The sequence below is a fragment of the Parasteatoda tepidariorum genome, chromosome 6 (assembly GCF_043381705.1).
Source record: "Parasteatoda tepidariorum isolate YZ-2023 chromosome 6, CAS_Ptep_4.0, whole genome shotgun sequence".
NCBI classification, from domain to species: Eukaryota; Metazoa; Arthropoda; class Arachnida; order Araneae; family Theridiidae; genus Parasteatoda; species Parasteatoda tepidariorum.
The window spans coordinates 89,464,577-89,482,631 of record NC_092209.1 but is presented as its reverse complement, the minus strand read 5'-3'; the positions used below and the strand labels follow the sequence as shown (position 1 = coordinate 89,482,631).

Below are 18,055 nucleotides of genomic sequence, written 5' to 3'. Positions count from 1 at the left end.
TTCTTGTTTTATTGATTTCAATGTTTTATGTCAAATCACTTCTTAAGTTCTTTTTAATAAATTTTATATTTTAGAAATTAACAAACTATAATGCATGATTCAGATTAATATCCTTAACCACAGGATACCTTATTTCAAACTTTTTGAAATTTTGTCACAATGTTGTGAAAAAGGAACTGTGTTACAATAATTTTGCTACCTGGCGTGAAATTGCCTATCAACTTGATATTGTCCGTGCGACGAAGGGGGGGGGGCACACGTGGAAGTTCATTGACAAGGGTCATGAAACTTTTTGAGTCTATCTAACCATTTATGTTATTAATTTTAATCTATCTTTATTATTTTATGAGTTATTCAACATCAAAATGGGTCCAGGACTTTATAAACACCCTGTAGATTTCCACAGGATTTTTAAAATCCCAATTCCGAATCATGCATTTCAGTTAGTGATAATTTCACAAGCTACTTGATCAGTGGGTATTCTACATTGAATCCACATCCTTTTTTGGGTAGCAATTTAAACGGATTTTTTAGAATCTCAATGTTTTGATACCATATTATTCTGACTGGCAAATTTTGAATTGCACATCTCGCACTCAATTGTTGACGATTTACCCACAATCGCACCAGATTTTATGATTGCATTTTTGTCAGTTATTGTTACCCATTTTTGAAGTTTTATAATGGTACATTGAAATTTCGAATCGGGAATTACTTTTTGATGACTCAATTTATGACCATTTGGTTTTGTCAATCGCCATTTCAACTGTTTAGGATTTCCACCAAATAGTTTTTAAAACATTGATTTTATTTTAATAGAATATTATTACAATCTGCAAATTCTAAATCACACTTTTGAATAATCAATGACCTGCATTAATGGTGACAATTTCATCTCAAATCCGCATTTTTTTCAAAATGTGAAATATTTGCAAACCCTTAAATTAAGTTCGCGCTTCTTGGTGGTAATAATTCTTTTATGCGAGAGAGTTTTTCGTGCTGTAGTGCAATGCCGAATTTCGTTTCCTTCATATCCAATTTTTTTTCGATGTTGTAGCAAAAATCGGATTAAAATAATCAAACGAAAATCCAAAGCTGGTTAAAAATAAAAAAAACGGAAAAACAGAGGATATTCATCCCTGCATACCTTTTTTCAACTAATCGCATATCCTAAAAATTCCGAAAAAATCAAAAATGTCTAGTATTCTACCCTTTCTGACTCTTCAAAAAAACTTAACAAACCTTGTTAAGTTTTGGAATTTGCAATATTATCTGACAACAAAAAAAAGGAAACTCAAGCTGAGATAGACAGATAGAAGAGTGCTTATAGCACTTTTATCAAATAAGTGAGCAAGTACACAAAATAAAGTAGAACTCTTACTTTTTAATTAACTTTTAAAGATTAAAAAAAATTTACAATATATAAAAATATTACAGAAGTAACTAAACTTTTGAATAAATAAAAATACTGCAAACTTAACGTAAATAAAATTTTTAACAAAAAAAAAAAAAACAGTGGAGATAGATTATTCATCAGTAGGTATACCCCCTCTACTATACCCCCAATTCTAATCTTTTCAACATTTTCAGAAATTTCTTTTTTCACATCAAGTAGTACAGAATTTCCTCATGCTTCATTTTTCTGTACAATTCCATCCCAGCTACTGCATCAGATCACGGGAGCACCTTTTTAGTCGTCTTGGCACCTAATTTATTTATAGGAAATAAATAATTCCTGTCATTTATAATTCTGAATCTTAATCATTCATTTTTCTGATATTTTCTTTGGCGACATGCCTTTTTTTTAGGAAGAACTTTAGAAATGAGCAGCTCAGGCTTTTCAATTCCTTCAATATACTCAACGATATTTTTCAAATTTTTTTCCACACAACATAGGTCTTTAAAACATTCTAATGACTGAACTTCACTAGAAATGCTCTTTAGCAGTTTCTCAATAGCCAATTTTTTATTGTCAAGGTACATTCTAGGAGTATTGCGCCTCTTTTGCAATATTTCCTTTTCTCCATTTTCAGAAATGTATTTTTCTCTCGTATCAATGACTAGTACAGAACTGTATTTTTCTGGCATCATTTTATGTACAGCTCTTTCGTTCTCTCTATCAACATCAAGATTGAAATCCCGAATAACGTTGTAAATGTCTTGACGCGTGATTACTCCTAATCGTGTGGTCGGGGAGAACTCGGATTGTATTCTGTTCATCAGGTCGCCGACTGACATCCCCGAACTCAGCATGTCGGCTAACATCAAGCGTTCGTCCTTTTGTAAGGAAAGTTTTTCCACCTCACACTCATGGCCTACATGTGTCAACTGATATCGCACCGTTATTTGTGTCGCCTCATAAAAAGTTTCCTTGATTACCCTGATCATTGCTGGACAAGTGACGCCAGCTTTTATTGATCCAGCAAATTTAGAACGTCTCTTACCAGTCAGATTTTTGCTAGGTTTCGTGACACCACTTCGGTGGCATTTGTAATATTGAAGTTCTGAATTTCCATCAATTCTCGAGCAGCTTAAAATGAATGAAGAAACAGTTTGGCGCTCGATTTCTGTTTTCCACTGGTCGAAATCTGATGGACAGTAAAATATTTTATCCTGAAATACAATTTCGATTTCCGGATGTTCTACCTCCATGTGTTTATGCAGATCTAACATTGTACGCTTTTTTATATTACAAAGAGCACATATTTTGGTGTACAAAGTATTGTCTAAGGAGTGGATTCTTTTCTCATGTCGGCGTAAGTTACTGTTGCTAGAAAAAGTCAGATTGCAAAGTTCGCACGAAATTTTATTCTCTACTGGAGCTGTAGAGAGGTCCATAGGTTCAAAATAGTCCATATTGTACTCTGATTGTATAATTTTATCTTTATCTAAAATCTGTTCTGAGTCCTGAGCATTATTTTCTGAAGTCAATACTTTGTAATTAACTGAAATCTGTACCGAATCATTCTCCAAATTGTTTGATGATAGCCCTGAAAAAGGCACTTTTGTTTGCAAATCATCAGGCATAGCTTAAAAGTTAACAATCTAAACTTCTAACACGATAGCAGACTGTATATCAGTTAAATCGGGAAAATAATTAACTCGTATTCTGTTTGAATAGCCAGCTCGTTTTGTTCATTTTGTACTTAGATTATTTATTAAAGAACTAGTTGTTCTACATTGACAGCTTCCGGTTGCTTATGTTGGGAGTAGTACATTATTTAGGTCAGCGTAGGGCTTAAAGTAAGATGATCCCAAGATATCTAGACATAAAGCATGGAAATAAACCTAAAAATATACCGTTTAACTCTTTAGTGATACAATGAAAATAAAGCATAGATATAAAGGCAGATATATCTTCCATATTAGTTTTTGATGGACTTGAAGTGGAGGTTTGATAGCTCTCTCGTTGTCTACCATGGCTTAAAAGTTGATTTTCATAACAGTTTTCATGCATAACAGAAGTAAGTAGCCAGAAACGCTTTTTCATGGGATTGTTTGGATTAAAATCATAATATTTACTAATTTGATTCAATCTATCCCTTTTCTTGGTTTGATGATTTTTTTTTAATATCTAACAAAACTATTAAACCTAAAGTTTCTAGTGCAAACTTCATTTCTACTTTTGAATTGGGTACATTGTATATTATTTTGTATTAGTAAATGTATTAAGTATGTTTTTATATTAGTACATTTTATGTTCAGTTGAACCTTTATTATCTGATACTCACAGGGTAAAAATTTCTTAGAAAATCAAAATTGTGGGCAATTAAGGATACTTTATAGGTTATATTTTAATGGAAAAATATTTCCGTATCGGAACCTGTTCGTGACAACTGTCATCGCTAGGATGGTGATGGTTTTTTGTTATTGCAAGAAATTCATTTAAAAAGTATATAGTAGTGAGTCATTTGGTTTCAGAGATATTTCCGTATAGTGATCTGTCGTGCCAACTACAATCGCCAAGGTGCCAAATAGATTTTAAACTTGCAGATTTAAAAAAAAAAATATGTTGATGTTTGCCTATGAGTTATATCTTTCAAGTTTGTCCCTTTCTGTGATGTTTTTTTATTTTTTAGTTTCTCGTAAGTCGCTGTTCGGAAGTTGCCAGGACTTGCCGATTATTCTGCCACAGATCACCATACATACATCTCCCTGTGGTACCCAGTTATACCTTTGCGAGTTTGTCCATTTCTGTGACGCTTTTGAGAAGATTTCCATATTGTGATCTGTGTGTGTATATAAAAAAGCGATTTCTGAATAAATCGTTTACAAATAGTTTCTCAAATGCGAAGTTCAAGTATGTTCATAACATTAATTGTGTTGTTAAAAATATCAAAAAATGATAAACCACTTAAAAATATTTTAAAAGTGATCAGAAAATGTGGTGAGCTTATAATCTGCATTAATCCAGCAGTTCATAAAGTGAAAACTGAAATTTGTGAATTGTAACCATGTTTTAAAGACATTGTAATTTGAAAAACCATGTATAAATGAATAAAAAAACATCAAACAAGACTGTAAGCCCCACAATCTCCTTCTAGAATTAGCTCCGCATTGAGTATTTTATATTTTTATTGGTGGAACTTTCATTTTTAAAAATGAAACTTCACTTAGTTTCAAATATTGTTGACATATTTCTTTTATTTAATTAATTCAAATGCATGTTTATCTAAATATGATATAGTGTGTGGGAGTAAATTATAAAAAGTAATTTTTTTACACTTCTATCACCATTTTTTTTAAAATTAAATAATGCATTTTTTCCAAGCTCTGCAAAATATAATATAAAATGTTAATTTATGAGCTCAAAATTCTAATTTTATGTAATTTTAATCTATTTAAAAATTTTATCTGTGCTTCTCAGAGTATAAAAACTATTTCCACCAATCTGCTTTAGAAACCAAATTTATTTGCTCCAAAGCACATTTTTTTTTTCTGCTCCAAAATGATTAATGCTGTTGTTCCACCTCTAATCATCAATAATCTATCTAATCTCACAATCCATCATCTTTGTTTTCTATAATCAAATTAAATTATACTTAATTTTAAACTTTCTTCCAGAAAAAATTACTTTCTTACTGTATATGAACTTCTTGCTTCCTTTATTTTTTATATAAATCATTGACTTTTAAATGAATTGAACATATTTTAGCCTAAAATAATTTTCTTTAACCAAATTAAATTATTGAATGTCAAAATTTTTTTATTTTTTTTTTCGTTTTAAATTAGTTAGCCTTTACATTTTAGAATTTAATTGATTCAGTTTTGATGGAGTTTTTTTTTTCTTCAAAATTTTATGAAATTAGTTTGAAGGAAAAATATTTTCTAATTATGTAGTTTTTCTAAATAGTTTTCAATTGAGAGGCAGAAGGCTGCAGGTTATACACCCCTAGTATAAAGTATGGAATTTTTTTTTAAGTAAATTGGGATTATTCCGCCAACCATTATCGCCAAACCCAAAAGATAGCTTCGCCATTAACCGCAAATCTTATCATATTTAGGATTATGGGGTTTGGAAAAATGACAAAACAAAAAACACTGCAGAACTACCCAAAAACACTTGGAGATGTATTTAAATGAATTTATGTGGCTGTGACTGCACAAGGATAATGACTTGTTCATTTGCGCTTTAAAAGCTATCAAGGATTTTTGGCTACCAAAATGATTTATAAATAATGTATATAGTTAAATTCAAGAACAATTCAATGTGTAATTACTAAAAAAATTGAAGTTTTACTTTGTTACGATTGTTTTTGTTACACTTTATTATTATGTATCTTTGCTCTTACATTTTTTAAAAATTTACTTACCTCCCACGGTTAGCCTGACGGCAAGGGGACTCTAACCCATGATCCGTGTACCACTGAGGATATTTCACGTCAGCACTTTGGTCAGTGCAAGCCGCATACAAAATTCATATCGATCAGCGGAGCTGGATTGAATTAATGAGGTGGTGGGATCGAACCCGGTTCACCTCATTGAAAGGCAAACACTCTATCCCTTGAGCCATCCCAGCTCGTTATTATTATTTGATAAATTTAATGATTTTTGAAGGTTTATTTTGAAAATTGCTTTTCATTATGATGGCACTAATTCGCCAGCGTTGGCAGGATAATCCCAAAGTACAAGTCAATAGGATACTCCCAAAGTATCTTTTTTTTATGTATTTTTAGTACATGTTAAAATTATTGTGAACAAGCAACTTGTTTTTATTTTAGTTTAGTAAAAGGCAAAATGGGACTTATTTCCCATTACCTGAGAGTTTTCTTCAGATCCCACACAAGACCCATTAATTCACGAATGGCAAAGAAAGGTGAAACAACTTCAAGCATTGTCTACTTAGTCTCATCTACAACAGCTTTTATTGGTTTAATTTACCTATTTAATAAGAATTTAGACAATAACAGAGATGGTCCCTATACTGATGGAAAAGCCTACACACGTTAGTAACTTTTCTAAATTATTTCTTTATATATTTATTTCTATTTTTCATATACGTTTACAGTTTTGTTATAATTTTGCATCTACAGGAACGCTTTTTTCAGCATATCTGTGCACCCGGAAAGTCATGAATTTCGGTATTGAACAAAGTTTATCGTGAGATGCCATGATTTTAACCAATTTTTTTAAAAAATCATGGAAAGTCATGGATTTAGGTCACCAAAAAAATCAAATTTTTAAATTGGAATATGCACCACAACCCCCCCAATTTCATGGTGTTCCGAATATCTGAATTTGTAACAAAATCCCCACTCGCAGTCATATTTTATTAAAATATAAAATGTTTTTATCATGTTCTTTAAAAAATGTGATGTTCTTTCAAAAAATGAAAGAAAAAATATCATTTCTAGAATGAATTATTTTCTAAACTTCAGTGATTTCAGAATTTTTGCTATTATTTTTTTTTTTTTATGTTATCAATTTAAAATTCTAATTGAAGCAAACCAGACATTGGCGAAATTTTTTTATTCTGAAATGAGAACAGAAAAATCAGAAGTATTTCTTTCCTTTCCGATAAACAAGAAAAGTATCTTTAGAATATAAGTGTGAAGAGAGGAAAAAATTATTTGCTTTTGTATCTTTTTCAGCTATTTTATTGCTTCAACTCTTTCTTTACTCTATTTTTCAAATTTAAAATCTATAAATATAAAGATGCAGAGTGTTAACAGTTTTGGTTATACCTATCATTTCAATGAATGTTATTATAATGCTTTTTTAAATTTATTGTTGTGTTTTTGTCGTAGAAAATGCTACTTCGTTAATTCATGAAAAATTATTGGAATTAGTCGTAGAAATTCATGAATTTGAGATTCTAAAATGTAGCAGATACCCTGTAATTTTTTCTTCAGAACATCTGGGGGATGGGTTGTGTCCCCTCTAGAATTTTTTGGGTGTTTGATGTATTGTAGCACAAAAGGGAAATTGTTGAATATTGCAGTTTTGTATAGACATAGTTGTCACTCTCATCTGTGAAACAAAATTCCCTGCTCATATTATACACAATATATTAAAAAAATTCACACATTCACTGCGCTCTTGTGAAATATATTACGATAAAGATGCAAATTTTAGTTGCTGGAAAACTTTGAAGAAATAAAAAAAATCTCAACCAGGATGCATAGCATTTTTTAAAAGTGCTTAAAGGTGCTTATTTTCGATTTTCATTTATTAAAAGCCCTTAAAGGGGCTTTTTTCATTGGGTGTTTTTAAAAAGGGCTTAATTTTCCCTTTTCCGAAATGTGATATTTTTTCTTTACCTTGTCGATTTTCGTCACATGTTATGAAAAAGCCTGCTTTTCACATTGTTCTATTCAACGTTTTCACAATTCGTTCAACCACAATCCATTTCGGCTTACCGTTGGTCCATAGCACGTGAAAGCGCCAATCATTTTACATGTTTGATGAAATATTTGCAAGTCCATCTACTGAGCTGGGTTCTATGAGATTATTGCACTCGCATGTGCAACTCTGCTGCAATTTGCAAGACATTCTCAATTTCAGGCTTCATTTTCCACCCTCTGATATCAAACCGAAAAATCTTTCGATCTTTATGTGGTGACTAACATAATCAAGAAAAGAGTTCTTTATCAGAAACTAGTTATTTTATCATGATTATGTATAGTCTTTGAAAATTATTTTGGCATTTTTATTAATGTATATAGTTAATTTTTTTTAAAAGAAAATCAATAATTCATCAGGAGTTTCATTTTTCATAAGGAGTTTTAACTGGATCCTCAACAATCTTGAGTACCGTTGAGTTTATCTTTTCACAAAAACTAAACTGTAAAAACTTTTTGCATTTTCAAAGATAATAATATATTAACACCACACTAAAAAAAAAAGAGCTTAATAAACTTGTAGGTGTATTTATTTCAGGGTTGTGGTTTTGGGCAAAACACTTGGATTTTACTGTTTTAAACTGCCCTAAATTTCCTAAAACTGTCTTAAAGTGTCTAACACCTTGAACATTGGTAAAAGCAAAAAGTCTATATGTATAACCATTGTACACATAATAATTGCATATATTAATAAATATTTGATACTTTTTATACAATTTGCTTTAACTTATTAAAGGAAAATAATATAATATAATAGGAAAAGATTTATAACTTTTGAAGCTCTACAATTTATTGAACAACAAAAATTAATACCTTTAGGTGAATAAATAGTTTTCTAATACAAATAATTATGTTTTTGCATAAGATAAATAATGCAATATTCAAAATAATAATAAACTTCTTTTCGTAACACAATTCATTTTGTTTCTTGTTCAAAAATTTAAATTTTATTTTCACTATTTTTTTTTAAATTGAATAAAAGGGTTTTGGACAAAGAGATTTTGGACAGTGGACTGTGGATTAATCTAGTCAATCCTAAAACTTGCCAAGTCTGATTTATGTACATTTAAGAGTAGTAAACCATCTTTTTATAAATATTGTTATTGTCTTTTTCTTCATTGTTAATAACCGAAGGAGAAAACTTGAATAATTCTGAGTAACAAATAACTTTAAATATAAATAACTAATCATTGTTTTTATTTGATTCAATCCTATTAAAAAGCCACAATTGTTCCAATAATTCTCTTCTCGTTTTTTGAAATCTTTGTTTAGTCTATCAATAGATAAAATGAATATTGATAAATGGAGAAAAAGGTTGAGAATTAATATTTAAAAATTCACTGAAGTTTTGCTCAGAATTTTGGAAGTTCTGTGTCCTAAGAACCCCTATACTTTCCAAAGCATAAGGAATCACAAATTTTAAATTTAAAAAAAATCTACAAAATACAAAAGAATTCTTGTACTTGAATAAAGAGCTCCCAATATATTTATTTCATCTTGGTGCCCGTAAAACATATGTCCAGCCTTGTTCTGAGAACAGCTATATCATATGTAAATAAATAATATTTTGAATATAGGATATTTTTTTTAAAAAAAAATAGTATTTTGAGTTTAATTAGTTATTTTTCTTTTTCAGCTTATGATACTGCTAGAAAGTTTGGATTAGACAAACCTGCGACCATTATCACTTTCAAAGGATTCTCAATGGAAAAAGAAGTTCTTGATAGAGATGATGAAAAATTCATCCCAACAAAAATTTTATAAATTTTTTATTTGATAGAGTGTTTGTCAAATTATTGAACAGTTTAGGTATAAATAAATTATTTTGGAAAGTTTATTTTTGTTTGAGTGTCATTGAACCTGTGTTTGGTTATTATCTTAGTCTAATTTGAAAGCAGATTCATTTTTTTTTTCTTTAAACATCATTCATCTTGGATATAAAATTTATAAAGCTGTATTTTATTTCTGTATTATTCTTATTTGTAATAAAGTTAGAAAATAAAATTTGTCAGCTCATTAAAAATAATTTTATTTATTTATTTTGAAAAAAAAAAAGCTTATGAGCATGCATATTGTAATTAAGCTCTCTGTTTCTTTCAGAAGATTTAGAAATACTTCAACTTAGTACTGCACTTAGTTGAAGTATTTCTGAACTTCCTGAACTTTTACTGCAGTTTTTTACATAGAGTTTTTAAAAGGTGCTTATTTTTTATTTATGTTTTTGAAAAGTCCTTAAGGGTGCTTTTTTTAATTTAAGGTTTGTTAAAAGTGCTTCATTTTTTATCTTTTAAAAAGAGATTTTTTTCTTTGCCATGTCGATTGTCATTCTAAATTACAAAAAATGCAGGATTTTCACAATTTTCTCTGCAATATTTATCAGAAACTAGTTACTTTATCATGATTATGTAAAGTTTTTGAAAATGGTTTTGAGTTTTATTGATTTTATGTTTATAAATTAAGAACTTTAAACGATAGAAAAAAGTTATTTTTGTTACTGCACAGATGCTAATTATGTTTTTTTTTTTTTTTTTTTTTGGAAAGTGGTTAAAGATATTTTTTGAGTGCTTAAAAAGTACTTCAAAGGTGCTTATTTTTTGTTGAAAAATCTGGCTACACACCCTGAAATAAATACACAAATCTATTTATGTACATTTTATGTTCAATACCAACTTGCAGTGATGTACACATTTATTAACTTTTTATCACATAAATCAATTTCTCTGATAAAGATAAGAATTGAACCAATTGTGCTAAATTACATAACATGTTTATAAAATTTTAATATAATAATAAAAACTTACAAATTCTGATTGGGGCATGTATTTTCTAACTTTACATGTTTGGAAAGGCAAGTAAAGCATTAACCGGAAATATTGTAAAACACCAATTAAGGAAATATAAGAACAGTATCAAAGAATTGAAAGTGGAAATCAATGATGCTCGCAACTATTTTGGAGTTTAATCACATAAAATGTAATTCATAAAATTAAGTTTACTTATTCTTTTTTATTTTCCTAGTCATGCTTATTTTTAATGAAGGAAAACTTGAAAGTGTGGTCTATAAGCAAAACGAGAGTGACAACATTCATGTTTGAAAGCAAATCTTAATTGTAATTTTTAATTCTTACTGCAAAACTTTATTGAAATAACACATTGCTGTATTTATACCGTCATTGTTTACTCTCACTTAGTAAGTTTTTTGTCTGATTTCGTAACTTAATTAATAGTTAGCACTAATTAATTAGCATGTTTGAGGTCACCCCAAGGAACCATTAAGATTAGCACTTAGTTCATGAAAATCAGATCATTAGAACAAAAGTTATTCAGGGTGATCTAATTTTTTTTGTTTTACTGTCTGTACATGTATGTTTTCATTAATATGCATTTGAGTTTGTGCATGTAAAAGCTTTCTTCCTTTATTTAATTTCTAGACTTACATATCCAACTGATAATTGTAAAGATTTTATAATCTTTCAAACCCCAGTACTCATTAATGGTTATGATATCATCAAGGCAATTATCAGTGCCTAAACAAACAAAAAAAATCTTCCTATCAGCATATATGCAACAACGGTCTCAACACACTTTAAATCAACATTGTTTGCAACTCGCATACATTCCTTTTTATCTGTCTGTGAAATATGTCCATGTTAATTTGTGAAATTGGTGAAGAAGGAAAGCAAATATCATTTCCTTTTTTGCTGTCCCAATTTAACACACTGTTGAATTAAATAATTTGATTCCGATCCATGCCACCAAGTGCAGTACCAAATTGAAATAATTTGCAATCCCAAAAGAGTACAAATGACCAAAAAGATCCAAGAAATCCTGGGATAGAAGCGAAGTAGTATCCATCATTGCCGATTTGAAAACCTGGAAAAAGAAATTTTTAAAAAAGGGCTTTTAATCATTATGTTGATGTAACTAATTAAAAATAAATTGCGTATCTGTGGAAATTTGATTATTGCTCGATTTTTTTTTAAAAGAAAAACTAATTGTTTTTTGCGTGTCAAGTTTCTTATTTGTGGAAAAAACTACCCTGGCCGAAATAGGTTTCTTCCAACTCAAGTGGGGAAAATGAAAACTCTTTTTCAAAAAGAAATATCAAATACTAAAACAATGTATTAATTTTTAAGTTGTCTAATATATCATTTTTGAATCTGCGGAATCTAAAAAAGCAACAAACGAAGGAACAATAAATTTAATGTATTTCTAAAGAAATTAAAATAGCTGTAGTTTTTCAATAGTTGAGTATAGAAAAATCTAATTTTACAATCACACAGAGATGCTTGTGCTCAGGAAAAAAGCCAGACTTCTGGATTTTTTGCTGACTGCAATCCACGGTCTAGAAATCATCGATCATATGTAAAGATTCATGTAACATTATGCGTAAAAATTCTTGTATATTTTATTTAAAAATTTTAGAACAAGAATTTATACTTGGCATCTCTTTCATTTGTAAATATTTTTTCTGGTAGAATAATAAATGTGATTAGAGATAAAAGTCAATTTATACATAATCATTAATTTAAATTATGCTGCATATCATTTATTTAGAATTTCATGTTGTGAAAATATATGTGATTTAAAATTATAAAGACATTAACTTTTTTTGAAATGCGTCATTGATGATTTTATTCAAGAAATTTTCAGGAATTTTGAGTTGGGCTCACAATTACCCCTGATTATAGGAATCAGGAATTGAATTCATAAATACAAATAGTATAATAATTACCTATAATAATAGTATAATAATTACCTATACATAAATACAAATACTATATTAATTACCCAATGCTGTTAGGTGTGAACACTAAAAACGACACTTAAATAATATGATTTATAGATTTTTCAAATTATCTTCGATTTATAGATTTTTCAAATTCTGTATGAAACTAAAGACAGGTCAGTTGTCTTTTTCATGAAGTAGATGTGGAAAATATGGTACTTTATGGTAATATTTTAAATTCATGCTTTCTTCCTCCTTAACTTAACTTGCCTTCCTCCGTCAATGATTTATGAGTGAATCTAATTCAAACTTGCGTTACACAGAGGAAAAAACTACGGAAATATCTCACTGTTAATCCAAAAACAACAGGGCTGTACTTAGTCAGTGTGAAATCGGGACACCGACACAATTAATAAAACTGAAATAATTCCAGTTATTTATTTATAATCCCCTTCCTAGGATTTTACCTTATTAGATTAAGCCAAATAAGTTTTCTAATAGTGTAACTAGTATATATAAAATAAATACTTAATTTAGTATTAGTTGTTAAGATTTACTTCAATTAATCAATTTTCCTTGATACAATTAATTCTTTTCTTTCGGAAGGTCCTTAAAAAATTCTATTTCCACAGTACCTATAGTAAGTACCTTTTTACTAATATTAGCATGCTTGGTATCAAATAAAACAATACCAATTACCATAATAGAGCCGCGATGTCTCAGGGGATAGAGCTTTATTATGGCCTTCCAAGGAAGTGAGCCGGGTTCGAATCCCAGCGATGTCTGGTCCATACAAATCCTCATCCGGCTTGCACCGACCACAGTGCTTAAGTGAAATATCCACAGTCGTAGACGGATCATGGGTTAGAGTCTCGTGGTCTCCCTCTCCGTGTAACGCAAATGCTGGTTAGTTCCATCAAAAAGTCCTCCACGAAGGCAAATTTCTCCCAATACTAGATCCAGGAGTTCCCTTGTCTTCTGAATTATATTCAAAATTGAGTCGGCTGTTCAACGACGGTTATAAACATAAAACAATTACCATAATACTAGTAATACCCAATACAAAAATTAATTAAGCATCGTATCCTAAATGAACTAAGTGAAAATTGTGAACGATTTTTTGGATCGATCCTCCTTACCCCCTCCCTCCAAATTTCAGGACGAACGATTCTAAAGTTATAAGAGAGCGACACACTCTTAATATAATATAATAATAAATAATGTATAACGACTAAAAATATAATATAATATAGCCGTCGTTGAACAAACGATCCAAATTTTGAGCTTACTGCTACTAATGTTCAACTCCGTAGACTTGTACGTTTGAACTCAATCCAGAAGACTCTTCCTGGATCAAATACTGGAAGAAATTTGCCTTTGTGGAGGACTTTTTGATGGAACTAACCCGCATTTGCGTTACACGGAGGGAAAAAACTCCCACGGTTAGCCTGACAGCAAAGAGACTAATCCTTGACCCGTCTATCACTGAGGATATTTTACGGCATCACTGTGGTCGGTGCCAGCCGAATGCGAAAATCATATCGGCCAGCCATCGCTGGGATTCGAACCTGAATCATTTCATTCGTAGGCGAACGTTCTATTCTTTGAGCCACCACTTCCTTTTATTTCATAACCGTCGTTGAACAGCCCACCCAATTTTGGGTTTACGACTACTAATGTTCAACCGTAGTCTTGTAATTTTGAACACAATCCAGAAGACAAGGAAACTCCTGGATCAGTACCCCCAGAGGTATTGATTTGTTATGGGAACATGGAGAACTTTGAGACTCGACAGACTTAACGTGCATCAGTCACAATTTATTACACGGGAAATCTTCGGCCGGCGGGGATCGAATCCACAGACTCTTGGACATGGGCCCAGTGCCCTACCAACCAGGCTATCCCGGCCTTTCCTTCTTTTATTATAATCAATTTATTTTATTCTATAAAATTACGTAAGTAATTAGAATTCTTTTAAAAATAAATTTTATTATAAGAGAAAATACACTACGCCAAGCCAAATTTATTAAAAATGCTTCATGTATAAAAATTCGTATACTTCTCCATAATAGAATAACCTACTTATCTAAATACATTACAGTTTGATTACACACCAACATTGTTTTTTGAAGTGATATGACCTGCAAAAGAAAATACTATGCATGACATAAAAAATGAATAAACATAGTCGAATTACCTTGCTTATTTCTGATTCCAAGAACTATATCTGTTATTCCCAAGATCATAAGGCTTATAAATAAAATAAAAGCAGCAATTTTGATGAATTGTAAGACTTTGAAGCTGATCTCTTTTTGTATTCTGTAGTAATTGGCATTCAAACGTAAGGAAACGGCACACACGATTTCTATAAAAAAATAATGATAAATAAATTAAAAAAGGACGTAAACAAAAATATTATTTTAAATATTATCCCTTAAAGATAGATTTAAGCACTGTTTAGCTACAAATTAATCAACACGTTTCCATGATAACATAATATGTAATTATTAGAGATCAAAATTCTGTACATATGCACAGCACCAACAATATTGTTGGTCTCTTATTAATGTTTAACAGAATGCTTTCGAAATAATGAGCAAGAACTTCCAATTAAGCATTTTTATCGGCTTCTCTATAACTGTGATTTCGATGGGGTTTTTATAGCATAAAATCCCTATCATATAACAGGGTGCGTAGCGTGTTTTAACAAGTGCTTACTTTTGTTTTTTAAACGCCCTTAAAGGTGCTTTTTTCATTGGGTGTTTTTAAAAAGTGCTTAATTTTCCCTTTTTAAAAATGAGATTTTTCCTTTACCATGTTGATTTTCACTTCGAATTATGCAAAGACACAGTTCACATTGTTCTATTTAACGTTTTCAGGATTAGTTCAACCCCAATCTATTTCGGTGTATAGTCAGTCCGTAGGGTATGAAAACAACATTCGTTTTACATGATTTAAAATTTCATGATTTTTGACAATTGTCAAAAACAATGCCAAAAAGTTTTTTTTTTGTTGGCATGACGGTTAAAACAAGATAAAACGGTTAATTTTCAAAAACTTTCCAACCCTGCCCAATTATGATGTTTTTTTGAGTGCTTAAAAATATTTTTGTGTGCTTGAAAAGTGCTTATTTTTTGTTGAATAATTTGGCTACGCACCCTGTATAAGATTCGAAAAAGTGCATATTATTGATGGTCTATAACGATTCCTAAAAGAGTATTTCAGTGAACGACATTCTGTTGAGTGACGTTCTTTGATGTTACCAAAGAGTGTCGTTCACCAGATCGTACAGTTTTGATGGTATATTTCTGCTGAACCAACAAGAATTCCCATCAAACTATCATGGATTGTTGGTCCATGAGAATCAAACTTCTCTTGATGGTTAACCATCATAGTATTAAAGTAGCATCCTCCATCATGGCATGATGGAAGTTTGCTGGCATATCAAAAACCATGAATATATACATAATGGAAAATATTGGATGATGGTGACCATCAAATGATGATGGACCATCATGAATCACACTGAAACCAACATAAACCATCAAGATGTTTAGGTGGGACCACCAAGAAATTTGATTTTTGATGGTATACAATTCAAAGTTTTTCTTACAATTATTAAATGGAGTAAAGTAAAATAAATAATCATGAATTATTATTTTTCCTTGCAGGGTAATATTTCTTCGGATGAACGAATTTTATATTTGTAGGTAAAAATTTATCGATTTCGCTTAAAAAGTTCTAGATATAGCAAAAAATTTAAAATTAACATTAAGTGTCCAACTTTCGACCCATAAGACAATATTTTCCAGATTGTGGTTACCCTCCGGGTTTTAAAGAATCCGCTGAAAAAGTTTAATCCTAGAAAGTACGTTTCTGTGCCAGTAACTTAAAAGCTGTCTTAATCAATTTTAATTTACGTCCTTAAGATTAAGGTTATTAAAATTTGTGCACTGTGTATACATATAATCTGACAATGAAGCTATTGTTTCCAAAATAAGTTCAACTCCCTTTAATAGGTTTTATTACGAAAGACTTTGACAACATTGAAAGTTTCAGATCCATAAAATAATTACACTGGAGTCATATAATCGCCAAAACTTTTTTTTCTCTTTTTTTTTTTTGGCAAATGGAAGAATATGTTTACCGAAATGTGTGCTTAGTTTGGGCCCGCATTTAAATTATTGAAGTTGAATTTTTTTGGATTAAAATCTTACATTTTTAATGCATAAATAAAAAAAAGTAGTTGTAGTTCATTCACGTCGCACTAGAGCTGCACAATGAGCTATTGGCGATGGTCTGGGAAACATCCCTGAGGATGATCACAATCTTGATCTTCTGCAGAGAATATGGCACCCCCGCTTCTGTAGCTCGGCGATCTGCACACGAAGTCGTGCACTTTACTGTAGAACAGTTCAACGAGGACCCATACCGCACACCCTCGGTCCCTACGCAGACTAATCCAAGTGGTCATCCCTCCGCACGCTGACCGCAGACAGTGATGCTTGACTTGAGTGATCTGCGGGGAACCGTGTCTTAACGATCAGTCCACTGCGGGACATAATAAGGAAAAGAAATTAGTTTTCAAGCTCAAAAATGTATAATTAAAACGTGTAGTAACAATTTAATTTGATAATTAAAAGTTCATTCCATGTTTACGCTTTGTAAACAAAATTTACGTTTATGCAGCAAAATTTCTTTAATTAATTATTAATTAAATTAATGATTATTAATTAATTAATTAATAAATTATTAAATTAATTAATTAATTAAATTAATGAATTATTAATTAAATTTAATTAGTAATTCAGTGCAATAAAAAAAAATTCTAGGTCCAGGTCTCCTAGGCCTAGAATTAGATCTCCAAATTTTTTAGGTCCTAATTTAGAATTGGTCCAAACTCAGTCATTTTTTAAAGATTTTAAATTTCGAAAATAAAATCGCGGTACACCCTACTATGTAAGTAATAAATCACAGCACAATTATTATCTTTAGCACTTCAAAATCATACTTAACTATCTTAGCTAATATTTTATTTTAAAAATAATCTAGGCAATACAAAAAAAAATTTTTTACCTAATATTAGAAAAGCTACAGCGGCGTTTGTATTTTGTTTCCACATCGTGAAAAAAAAGCCGAAAGCACCCATAAAAAAACAACAAACCTCGCCACTTATTTTACACTTCAAAATTGTATTTCTCTCCAAAGTCATTGTCGCAAACTCTATTCAGCACAAATCTGAAAGGAAAAAAATTGTAAGAGGTGGTATTTATTTTTACTCATACATATGCTAATTTATTCATTGGTACAACAAACATTTGCAGCCTTGTATGCTCAATTAAGTCTTATAAACCTTCGTTGACTGATCGCAAGGACACGGTTCCCAGTAAACACCGAAGTCAAGCATCACTGACTGCGGTCAGTAAGCGGGAGGGTGACCACGTTGATCAGTCTGCATCAGGGCTAAAGAGAATAGAAGGGCTGG

The 18,055-nt window shown here is 30.5% G+C and overlaps 2 protein-coding genes and 1 long non-coding RNA gene across 4 annotated transcripts in view; 1 reads left to right on the top strand and 2 right to left on the bottom strand.

Annotated features, from left to right (window-relative positions):
* Positions 1–1,364: 1,364 nt before the first annotated feature.
* LOC107442568 (uncharacterized) lies at positions 1,365–3,209 on the bottom strand. The gene has a single exon (XM_016056162.3). The coding sequence runs from the start codon at positions 3,025–3,027 to the stop codon at positions 1,762–1,764; it is 1,266 nt and encodes a 421-aa protein (XP_015911648.1). The 5' UTR covers positions 3,028–3,209; the 3' UTR covers positions 1,365–1,761.
* Positions 3,210–3,324: 115 nt separating this feature from the next.
* LOC107442569 (uncharacterized) lies at positions 3,325–9,678 on the top strand. 2 transcript variants are annotated; one of them, XM_016056164.3, is made up of 3 exons: positions 3,325–3,464; positions 6,222–6,445; positions 9,478–9,678. In XM_016056164.3, exons 2-3 carry the CDS (start codon positions 6,238–6,240, stop codon positions 9,603–9,605), a joined length of 336 nt encoding a protein of 111 aa, XP_015911650.1. In that variant the 5' UTR covers positions 3,325–3,464; positions 6,222–6,237; the 3' UTR covers positions 9,606–9,678. The 2 variants fall into 2 exon arrangements, with proteins under 2 accessions (XP_015911650.1, XP_015911649.1); XM_016056163.2 differs by lacking the exon at positions 3,325–3,464 and adding an exon at positions 3,480–3,634.
* A 1,553-nt stretch (positions 9,679–11,231) lies between these two features.
* Positions 11,232–18,055, bottom strand: part of LOC107442567 (uncharacterized) — an 8,393-nt gene continuing 1,569 nt past the window's right edge. Inside the window, exons 2-4 of the long non-coding RNA XR_011637094.1 lie at positions 17,647–17,808; positions 14,768–14,935; positions 11,232–11,714 (exon numbers count right to left, since the gene is read on the bottom strand). This is a non-coding gene — a long non-coding RNA (uncharacterized lncRNA). The remainder of the gene's footprint in view (positions 11,715–14,767; positions 14,936–17,646; positions 17,809–18,055) is intronic.

What these genes read in the sequence shown, in the direction of transcription:
- LOC107442568 (XM_016056162.3), bottom strand. Translation starts at nt 3,027, where the DNA reads ATGCCTGATGATTTGCAAACAAAAGTGCCTTTTTCAGGGCTATCATCA.
- LOC107442569 (XM_016056164.3), top strand. Translation starts at nt 6,238, where the DNA reads ATGGGACTTATTTCCCATTACCTGAGAGTTTTCTTCAGATCCCACACA. An exon ending in TGATGGAAAAGCCTACACAC is followed by an intron (nt 6,446 to 9,477) that starts GTTAGTAACTTT and finishes TTTCTTTTTCAG; the next exon opens with CTTATGATACTGCTAGAAAG.